This window comes from the organism of the source record quoted next, unplaced genomic scaffold (assembly GCF_019419815.1).
Source record: "Pyrus x bretschneideri cultivar Hongxiangsu unplaced genomic scaffold, Pyrus_bretschneideri_v1 Contig3, whole genome shotgun sequence".
Taxonomy (NCBI): domain Eukaryota; kingdom Viridiplantae; phylum Streptophyta; class Magnoliopsida; order Rosales; family Rosaceae; genus Pyrus; species Pyrus x bretschneideri.
In genome coordinates this window covers 6,511,072-6,522,016 of record NW_025999612.1, presented here as the reverse complement: position 1 = coordinate 6,522,016, position 10,945 = coordinate 6,511,072, and the positions used below count along the sequence as shown (strand labels likewise).

Here is a 10,945-nt window from a genome sequence, read left to right as displayed (position 1 = left end):
CTTACAATTTCCGTGGTTTTTATTCAATTTTTATCGATATCGATAATATTCTGATATTTCTATCAAAATTTCCGTGTTTTTAGACTACTGATATTTCCGATATCATCGATATTTTAGACCTTGGTTGCAGTGTGGTTTTGGAATCTCATTCAGCTCCATTACTACAGGTGAAAGCCAAAGGTCTGCAGCAGGGCCATGCAGTTTGACTAGTTAGTTTTCATTTATGCACGATTTGATGGACGATAGTCGTTGGGGAAACAGAATTAGATTGTAATGGAAGGACCATATGCATATATGGCCTGTCATATTTCTTAGAAGTAGCTTTGGTATAAAAAAAAACCTCTCATTGATCTAGAAGATGAATATAATATTAGGGAAGATGTTACAGATAAAAGCTGATTATTTTTAATTTTATTCCTCAAAATTAGTGTCAGAGAGAGGGGATCGACTTCTTTGGACTTCATTTATGTGTCAGAAAAACTGATGCTAGCGTTGACATTTGTAAATGAAGGCTTTCAATTTGAAATGCTTATTCTTCCGTCCTCTGTTTTTCTACAACCTTTAAAGTTCTGGTGTGGTACTTAACTAGCCTTCTTCTTTTCTTTATCTTGATTTTATCTAAAGTAGAAGTTTTTAGTGTCATTATCATACGATTACATAGTATTATTTATGTCTGTATAAAGTAAAATTTCAACTTTTTTTATGATATCAGAGCATGTTAATAAGTCTAACATCACTTAATATGTGTTGTTTGTTCGGGTTTAAATGGCTCAACATGTGAGGGGTGTGTTGAGAGTGTGAATCTCACATTAGAGAAGTAAGAGACTTTGAATGTGCTCATAAGGAGTCTGACTACTTGGTGTTATATAGTGGAATCTCAACATCCTTTAACACAATCATTCATGTTTTAACACATGTATCTACACCTCATTCTATGAATTTCAACATTATCGTTTCCTTATATTTTAAGATGTGAATTAATTCCAGTGGTGTGACCACCACATTTGTCATATAAATTGTTATTTTAACTCAATGTTTGAACAATACTCATTCAATGATTGAACAATAGGATCATCCATAAATATTTTACTTCAATTCACTACCTACATTACAATCTTTTAATACCATTTTGCAGTAGGCCAGTTTCACCATGTCTCACACTAGGAGTTATAGTTGTAGAGCTCACGGATGTTAATGGGAGAGCTAATACTTTCATCTCCATCAAGTAACCCCTCTGCTATGATCATATTAGCAGCTTCTGTAGGATGATATGCATCCCAAAACACGTACTTCGATCGATCGTCACACAATGCAGAGCTTCTGCTTGCATCGCGGCTCTTAAAGCAAACAAACGGCGGAAAGTACCCTCCACAGCATGGTCCATTTGCATTCGTAAACCCTAGCAATATCAGATTCAAAAACCAAAAGAAAAATAGATCAATGACCTTGATCATATACTAAAAATGAATGGAAGGGCATGTCTACTTTTAAAACCCTAGTTACCAACCTACCATATTGATGATAATTTACTATGATCTTCGTAAAGATATCAAAGGAGTTTGCATAGACAAAGATCGCTTCGGGACCCAGCTCTTGGTTAAGTTGATCCAAAACTCCATTAAGCTTCGTGTTGTAGCCTTGGATTAATTCATTCACCTCAGCAAAACACTGTCCACTTGGTAACAAATGGATGGCACGAATAAATGGTATGCATCCTATGGGTCCAATCCCTACCACAACGAACTTTCTAGCTCCCAGCTCGTGCAGTCGCTTCACAAATCAAAACATTAAGGTTAATTAGGGTTTTTAGGGGTAGTTTATTAAGCCTTTGTCATTATATTAGAGAGACGGACAGTGACTCTTTAAATTTGCGTCTTATGACATGTGTAGTGGTTAATCACAAAAAATCTTGGTGTCACTAAAAGTTGAACCACTCAATACAATTCATGTTTAATTAAATTTGTCAATAATCTGATATGTGATTGCTGTATTCTTCAACATTTCAATTAGGTGATTGGTTTTAGACTGTACCTTAAGCTGTATGGTCAAGTTAGAGACCATGAAATCTTGGAACATGGAAGGAGAGACCTTGTCATCACCAAAAAATGGTATGGTTGGTTGGAAATAGTTGAGAACATCATTGGATCCAATTGTCACCGAGAAGATTGCCTTCTTTAAGAATTCCTTTGTTTTATTCTCTCCCATTATTTTCACCATGTCATATCTGCTTTCCTCAAAATTATTCACTTGCTCACGCAGTGGGACTCTTCCAATCTGTATACAACAACTTCAGAATATTTTTTAAAAAATTGTATATATCGTGATTAGTGCTAATTAAGTATTACTTACAAACAAAACTCCTGTTTCATCCAATATTCCAGAGGCTCCAGAAGCATAATTAATTCCTTTGAGGATTGAGTTTGCTTGAGTGTTTGGGGCTAGATAAGGTGGAGGAAATGACTTGGCACCAAGAGCTTGACCTGATGGCATCATGCAAATTAATCTACAATTAGTGTTAAAAATGGTTAACTAATTCTGAATTGATAGTCAACAAACACCAATTTAAAAGTCAATTTTAATAAACTTCTAGGCCCTCTAAAAATAAACCTTGTAATCAATGGCTTCTGCATTATCACGTGACTCACTGAAATAAATAGCAAAAACTCATGTGACCCAATTTAAAACTCATGCAGTATGATTAAACTCCACTTAATCTTCTGAGTGTTTTGTCTTGTTGGCTTAAGAGATGACTATTAAAACTCGTTGAGTTGATCATCAAAACGACAACTTCGTATATAAAATTTGCACTCAGAACTTCATTAATAAAATAGACTGATCGATGATACTGAACCAAACGATCATGCGCGCTATATTAAATGACCGAAATTTGGTTGACGGGCTGTTAGCAACTGAGCTATAAGTGAACAGTATGAGAGCTACAAAAACCAATTAGCTGTGGAAATATTCCTACCAAAACTGAAATTTCTAAAATAAGTAACCGTACCTCCAACCTCAAAACCATTTTAAATGAGTAGTTATACCAAGTGCGGCTAAGTTGGTGGGATTAATCAACATTTAGTGCATTTACCTACAATGTCCGATATCGTTCGACCATTTGTGAATCGTCCAGTTGGTCGACCACCAGAAGGCTTGAAATCTATTCCATAAGGAGGAGAATCGGCCTTTGAGAGTGTAAAAATGTAGTCATTGTTTCCTGCGTCCACTAGAGAATCTCCAAACACAAATGAAGTGAAAGCAAAACATGGAAAGGCACTGAAAAGCACAACAAAATTTGGGCAGATTGCACATAGAAGAATGAAATGAGAAATATTAAGGGCCTCCATGTTTCAATATTGTAGCAAGTTGGTGAATTAGTTTTACTTTCATGGGTTATTATAGATGCTTTATTTGCATGTCCTTTTTTAGGAGATATTTTTTTTGTCATCAATCCACCACTCGGCAGACATCTATTGGATGGACATTCACGTTTTTTAAAACAAGTATCAAAACGTCTATTGAATATTCAATGCCATTAGAATGGTTCATTGGTGTCAAGAAAGTTTCTTCCCATTGAAGTCACATGATCTCTGAATAGGTCATTGTATCATTTTGGATGACTTAATTAATATTTGGAATTGGTCATGACCTAACTAGCCATGGTGGTTCCATAATTTATTCAGTTTGATTGATTTGGTGGGCTCTCACCAACGGAGTAGTATTCTCTTCGCTACTATTCCCATCTTCTTCCCTTCCCTTCCTTTTACATATTATTTTTTGTCTTATTGTTTCTATAAAAAAATCAATATAAGATGTCGATGTGACTAAACCGTAACCGTTCAAATAAAAAATGATGGAAGAAGAGATAAATTAGGAGAGAAGAGAATCCTTTTCCCTCACCAACTATGTGCTGCAGAGAAGTAAAGTACCAAAATTAAATCCGCTGCCAAAGGGGATGCATATGACAAGATTGTTGGATTTATTATTATTTTTAGCAGATAATGATTTCGTATAGATCTGTGGATAATATGATGCTTTTGATTTCTGCAGGGTCCCGTTAATCGTTATTTCGGGAATTAGATTTTCTCCAGATTCAATAAAACCGAGCCTGCTGAATAGGCAATCCGGATCGTTGAAATTTGATCCAACGGCTACAAACAGGGGACCCTCTAAAAATTATAATAATTGTAGCCGTTGGATCCAATTTCAACGGTCCGGATCGCCTGCTCAGTAGACTCAGTATATATGGATCCGAACAAGATCTGGTTATCTTATTTCCCTCATTTGGGTTACTTGTAATTGAATCTCTTGGGACTCGTTTATGTAAGAGTAATCGGAATAAAACGGCGGAATTGAATTCCCAATACAAAATAATTAGGTGTTTACCAGATATTAGGGCTAAAAAATTTGATAGGACTCACGTAAATTTAAGAATCCAACTCCAAAACTTGGAGAAATTGGATTCCATACAATTTGACAAGAATTGAATTCCGGGTTATTGAAAAAATAAGAATGGATTTTTCCTCCCTTTAGACTCTCAATTATTTCTAAAATTTCAAAATTGCCCTTCGCAATAACCCAACACTAAATTTTGTTTTCTCAGTGTAAAAAAAAAATCAAAAATAGAAAAAAAAAGAATTTAAAATTTTCTCACAAAATTAATTTGAAATAAAATAAAATAAAATTTATAAAAAAAAAAATAAAAGATTTAGCATATAAAATAGGTTACTAGAATATAAGTATTTTAGTAATTACATTGATTTTCATTTTGATTCATGTGAATTAGTAAACAACTTATATAGTTTAGTATTCTTCCTACTCCGATTCCTGAAAATTTTAGTAAACAGTTTTTGCATGAATATGATTATGATTCCACCCCATTCCAACTCAGACTCAATTCAATTATTTCTCAATTCATTCTTCTCATTCTGATCATGAATTTGTAAGCGAGTCATTGAAGATCTTAGTTGCAGGCGATACTAATTGCTAAAAATGTTCATGTATGGTGTTAAAACACAGACGAAGTCTGGATTTGGTTTAATATGTATTTGTTCAAAATGTTGCTTTTGTTCACGGTGCCAAGGGATGACTCAAGAGAAAGAGACAATAGGCGCCACTGTTGGAGGCTACCAACAGACAATATTTGTGTTTTGAGTGAGTGTGAGAGTTGCCCATAAATCTGACTTTTTAACCAAATGATTGTGCACTGAGTGGGACGCTGGTTCGATTAAGTTCCTTTTTGTGCCTCGAGTGAACAATGACTTAAAATTCAGTGTAATTTCGTGTATACTTACATAATAAGTAAATAAAATTGAAATGGAAACTAAAGCGAGAAACAAAGTACAATCATTTCGTGATGAAAGTCAAGATTACAAATGTTTACAAAGTAAAATCTAGGCCAAAGAGCTGAGTTACATGACTTGAAATGTAAATTGACTGGCAATGTATTGAAAGTAGTAAAACTTTAGCAAGCCATGAAAGATAAGATAATGCTAGAGGAGTCCATCGAGATCACTGGTATGGGATTAGACTTAGTACAAAACATATGCCTCATAAATGAAATCAGGGTGGTTGGAATGGTACATCAACCAAATCATACCACAGGTTGGCAAAGCTGTAAAAGTTTTACATCTCAACGATCGTAAGCAGTGTTTGCTTCGAGGAAGGCTTTGAGATTGTGGTTGAAGGGTAATTGAGTTTGTGCATATAAGCAGTTGGATTGATTGAAGAATCACTCAAGGTTTTGTTTAATCGTAGAGATTAAACTTGATGAAGGTCCGGAGTTTGAAGGCCTTTGGATCTATTTATAGGTAGTGGAGAAGGAGCAACCTCGATCATATCAATGAGCTAGATCAGGACTAGATTGGTCATTTGACATTAACAATGACTGTAATTTCTGGTAGGTGACCTTCAGCTCGGTTTTGGTGGTGGTTCGTATGATCCGATAGTAACATTAGCGTGTCATGATGACGCATGCATATGCATTTAAGAATGAGAGATATTTCCAGGTCTAGTTGTTTGCGTGGTAGACGTGCCTCAGTGATTACCCTAGGCCAAGTCCTTAGACGTGTTGGAATGTAGTGAAGTGGTCATCTGAGCCCTGGGATAAGATCCTGAATTGAGCTTCAAAATTGGTGGGCCAAAGTCATGCGACTTTTGCATAAATAAAAATAGTTTGGCCCTGTAACAAACCTTATTTCTAATTTAAAAAAGAAAAATCTTTTAGTCAATTGATCTATTTTAAAGATTATTATGGTGAAAAATAGTGGTCGTGAACAATTGGTTTAATACGGTTTAGAACCTAAATTATTAATTAATCTAACTGTCTTAATTGCAGATGATTTCTCAAAAGGGTTTTTGAACATTGGTCCTTGCAAAAGATCAAAAATTTAAAAAAACTTGGTGCTAGATTTTATATTCAATTTAATCCCTTGAAGTGTACTTTTATTAAATTTATATTCAATTTTTGTTATTTAATGTGTATTTTTATTTAATCTCTCCACATTAAAATTTAATTTTATTAATATGCACATATTTAGTTCTTTAATTATAAATGAACATAAATGAGAAAATATTAAAAAAATTTGTGATACAAAATATGTAAATACATAAATGTACATAAATAATTGTAGTGAAAAAAAAAATACTATGTACGCTTTCACTACTATAATATTAGCTTTAGGTGGCGGATAATAGTGGCGGATATTAGAAAAATCATGTTGGTTATATCCGACATAAAGTCCTGGCGAATATTTAGTGGCAGATTCTGATGGTTTTTAACTTAATGGTGGAGGTTATAACCTACAGAAATTGACTATTTTATTATTTTACTTTCTGGCGGTTATTATTTTAGTATTCTGGCGTTTGTAACCGACAAAAATGAAAATTTTATTAGTTTAAAATGTTATATTGATTAAAAATAAATAAATAAACACATATTTTAATTATTTTTTTTCACTCATGACCCTAAAGTCTAATGAACCCAATTCCCATGGGCCATAAATTTTCTGAGAGAATAATAACAACAGACTACAATCTAAAGCTCAATCATTTTTGTAATAAGGATTATACTCCCTCACAGGCAAGCAACAAGATACAAAGAAATTCAAACAATTTTTTTCAATGCATCACAAAGCACATTGTCTGGCACATAAACATACATGAACATCTGGTGTACTCTATCATATCTGATTTTATTATTTTAAAATGTTATATTGATTAAAAATAAATAAATAAACATATGTTTTAAATATTTTTTTTCACTCATGGCCCTGTCAGATATAACCGACACGAACAAAGCAAAATTTTGGACAGCCGCCAAAATAATCTCTGAATGTTTATTTTTTTGCGATTTTTTACACATGCTATCTCAGAGTATATACAAACATATTTGACGGTTTGATCGTTGAAACTAGTTTCATAGAATGCATATCCTATCAAATTGATAGATTTAACAAACACTTAAGAGTTAATGTTATACTTCCATTAAGTATAAAATAAGATTTATCCACTAGTGTAAATATTTTAAATTGAAGATCGAATTCATTCATTGCATTTTTATAGGATCGAGGAGTGTAACTGCAAAAAATCATCAAAATCGGAGCTAAAATAACCGTTAAATTGTGATTTTTCGTTTATAACCATCGAAAACTTTTGTTCCATTACCTAATCTCTGAATGCTTGTATTTTGCGATTTTTTACGTATGCGATCTTGGAGTGTGTACAAACAAGTTTGACGGTTGGATTGTTGAAAAACATTTTGTAGAATGCGTATCGCATCAAAACGGTAGATTAAACCAAGAGTTAGTGTTATACTTCCCCATCAAGTATAAAATAAGATTTTGTGGTATCCACTAGTGTAAATATTTTAAATTGAAGATCGAATTTATTCAATGCATTCTTATAGGGTCGAGGAGTGTAGCTGTAAAAAATCATCAAAATCGGAGCTAAAATAATTGTTAAATTGTGATTTTTCGTTTATAACCGTCGAAAACTTTTGTTTTGTTACTTAATCTCTGAATGTTTGTTTTTTTGTGATTTTTTTATGTATGTGATCTCGGAGTCTATACAAACAAGTTTAACGGTTAGATCATTGAAAATAGTTTCGTAGAATGTGTATTGCGTCAAAACGGTAGATTAATTAAACACTTAAGAGTTAATGTTATACTTCCATTAAGTATAAAATAAGATTTTGTGGTATCCACTAGTGTAAATATTTTAAATTGAAGATCAAATTATTCATTGCATTCTTATAGGTTCGAGGAGTGTAACTGTAAAAAATCATTAAAATCAGAGCTAAAATAACCGTTAAATTGTGATTTTTTGTTTATAACCGTCGAAAACTTTTGTTCTGTTACGTAATCTCTGAATGTTTGTTTTTTACGATTTTTTACGTATGCAATCTGGGAGTGTACAAATAAGTTTGAAGGTTGGATCGTTGAAAAAAATTTCGTAGAATGCATATCGCGTCAAAACAATAGATTAAACAAACACTTAGAGTTAATATTATACTTCCATTAAGTATAAAATAAGATTTTGTGGTATCCACTAGTGTAAATATTTTAAATTGAAGATCGAATTCGTTCATTGCATTCTTATAGGGTCGAGGAGTGTAGCTGTAAAAAAAATCATCAAAAGCAGAGCTAAAATAACCGTTAAATTGTGATTTTTTGTTTATAACCGTTTAAAACTTTTGTTCTGTTACCTAATCTCTGAATGCTTCTTTTTTTTTTTTTTTTAATTTTATTTTTTCTATTTTTACGTATGCGATCTTGTAGTATCTACAAACAAGTTTGACGGTTAGATCATGGAAACTAGTTTCGTAGAATGCATATCTCTGTTAAATTTGCCTAAATTTTGAAGTGAGAAAAGTAATTTGTGCTAAATTTTTATTTATGTTTTTCAAGTATTGATTAGACAATATTTAGTTTGTGTGATGACATTTTCATTGTACAATTCTCTTTTTGTTTCTTTATCGCACATTTTACATGGGTTATTATCTATTAAACCAAAAGTGTAAAAATTATCTATTAAACCAAACAATTATTTATTTAATTTTTAAAAATGTATTCTATTTAAATACATATTATGTATTTATTTATTAAACCAAACAATTATTATTTTATTTTTTAAAATCGTAACAAAATTTTGGGGGGAATTTAAAATTTTCCGAGGGAATTTTACTGCCATTTTGTTTCTATCGGTTATAACCGACAGTAATGAAAATTTTCTATCGGTTTTTATTTTAAAAAAATGTTTCTGTCGGTTTTAACCAACAATAATGAAAAATTTCCAAAATGAAACCCCTCCATCTCTAAGCAGCAATAATGGCTTGGTTGCTTGCTGAGTCGTTCGCAAAGTCCATGCTTTTGCCTTCTGGGTATGTGTCTGTGTTGGGCTACTTGGTCAAGCAGTACTTGTTTGAAAGAATGGAGCTTCTTCCCAACACCGCCACGCTCGTCGTGTTTTACAGAAGAAGAAAAGAAGAGGGCAAAGAAGAAGAAGAAGAACAATGATTGGAAGAAGTAGAAGAAGAAGATGAAGTTGAGTTTTTGGCGGGGACTGTGGAAGTTTGCTTTAACAAAAAGGGTGCCGTTGCCTCTCTTCCTACACCAACTCCTCCAAAGAATTTGCCTTATATTAGTAAAATGGCAATGAAAAAATCGCTTCGGAGGTTTGTTTTGCTTCCCCAATTGAAGTTTTGCTTTATCAAAAGTTGTTTCTTGGGCATGTTATGCGCTCGGCATAATTGCATTGCATTGTATTCTTGTCGTAAAAAATCGCTTCAGAGGTTTGTTTTGCTTCCCCAATTGAAGTTTTACTTTATCAAATGTTGTTTCTTGGGCATGTTATGTGCTCGGCATAATTGCATTGCATTGTATTCTTGTCGTAATTCATAGATTGAATGCATTTGGTTTTCATAATTGTATTGTTTTTTGAACTAAATGATCACAAAACTACCCATATATAACACCAGATTTGAAAAGACAAAGCTTTAGTTCACTGTGTCTCAAATGAGACTTGATGTAAGATTATGACTTCGTAAATTTTAAGGAGGGGCATTGGATGGCATCTTTTGAAGGCAAGCGAGGAACTAATCTCGCAGATGAGTTCCTCAAGAGAGGTGTACTTGCATTGCATGATGATTGATACATCTCCATTCAACATGTATAAAAAAGCAAGATACGACATTGTAAAGACGGATACCATTTTGGTTTTGTTGCTGTTGTGGAGGCGCAAACACTTAATATGCAAGAAACTTCCAGTCTTAACCAACTTTTCAGAATCAAATACATTCTGTTCACAAGAGGAATTAACACCATGAATGTTTATGTGAAAATCATAATATGTGTCTCTGAGGTACATGCAGTTGTTGCCATAATCTTTTTTGTGGATTTGTATTGATAAATCATTATGCAGTAAATCTCATACTATTGCCTTCTTTGAGCATAGTGAAAAAAACTAGGAATTTTGTGTCTTCTCTAAGCAGCAGTAATGGCTTGGTTCTTTATTGTTATATCCGACACAATTTTTGTCGGTTTTAGAGTATTTTCTGTTGGAAAATTCATTTCCTGACGCTGGCAATTTTGTCGCTTATTATATTTGCCACTGCATTCATTTTTTGTCGGATTTTGCTTAATATCCAATAGTAATATATGTTTCTTGTCGGTTATCATAGCGACACTAAGAAATGGTTTCGTAGTATTGTTTATTTATTGGGCTGGTTTGAAAACTTTCAGCTTTTAGTTTTTAGTTACTGTTTTCGTTTTCAAAGCAGTAAAACAAATAAATTTTTGAAACTCAAAAAAATAGCTTTCGATTTTCACATTTAAAAAACTGAATACTGAAAATAAAATGATAATCAAACAAAGTCTAATCAAACGGTCCTTTAATACCTCATTTCTTTGTCAAATAAGTAACAACTAGCAACATGTCATTGATCAAAGTA

At 32.8% G+C, this 10,945-nt stretch overlaps 1 protein-coding gene and 1 pseudogene across 1 annotated transcript; one reads left to right on the top strand and one right to left on the bottom strand.

Annotated features, from left to right (window-relative positions):
- Positions 1-1,064: 1,064 nt before the first annotated feature.
- On the bottom strand, positions 1,065-3,344 carry LOC103950793 (GDSL esterase/lipase At5g41890). Its single transcript, XM_009362032.3, has 5 exons — positions 3,089-3,344; positions 2,350-2,480; positions 2,032-2,274; positions 1,512-1,770; positions 1,065-1,399 (listed from the first exon to the last, which is right to left on the bottom strand). Exons 1-5 carry the CDS (start codon positions 3,342-3,344, stop codon positions 1,161-1,163), a joined length of 1,128 nt encoding a protein of 375 aa, XP_009360307.1. The 3' UTR covers positions 1,065-1,160.
- Positions 3,345-9,323: 5,979 nt separating this feature from the next.
- Positions 9,324-10,321, top strand: LOC103950792 (annotated as a pseudogene).
- Positions 10,322-10,945: the final 624 nt, after the last annotated feature.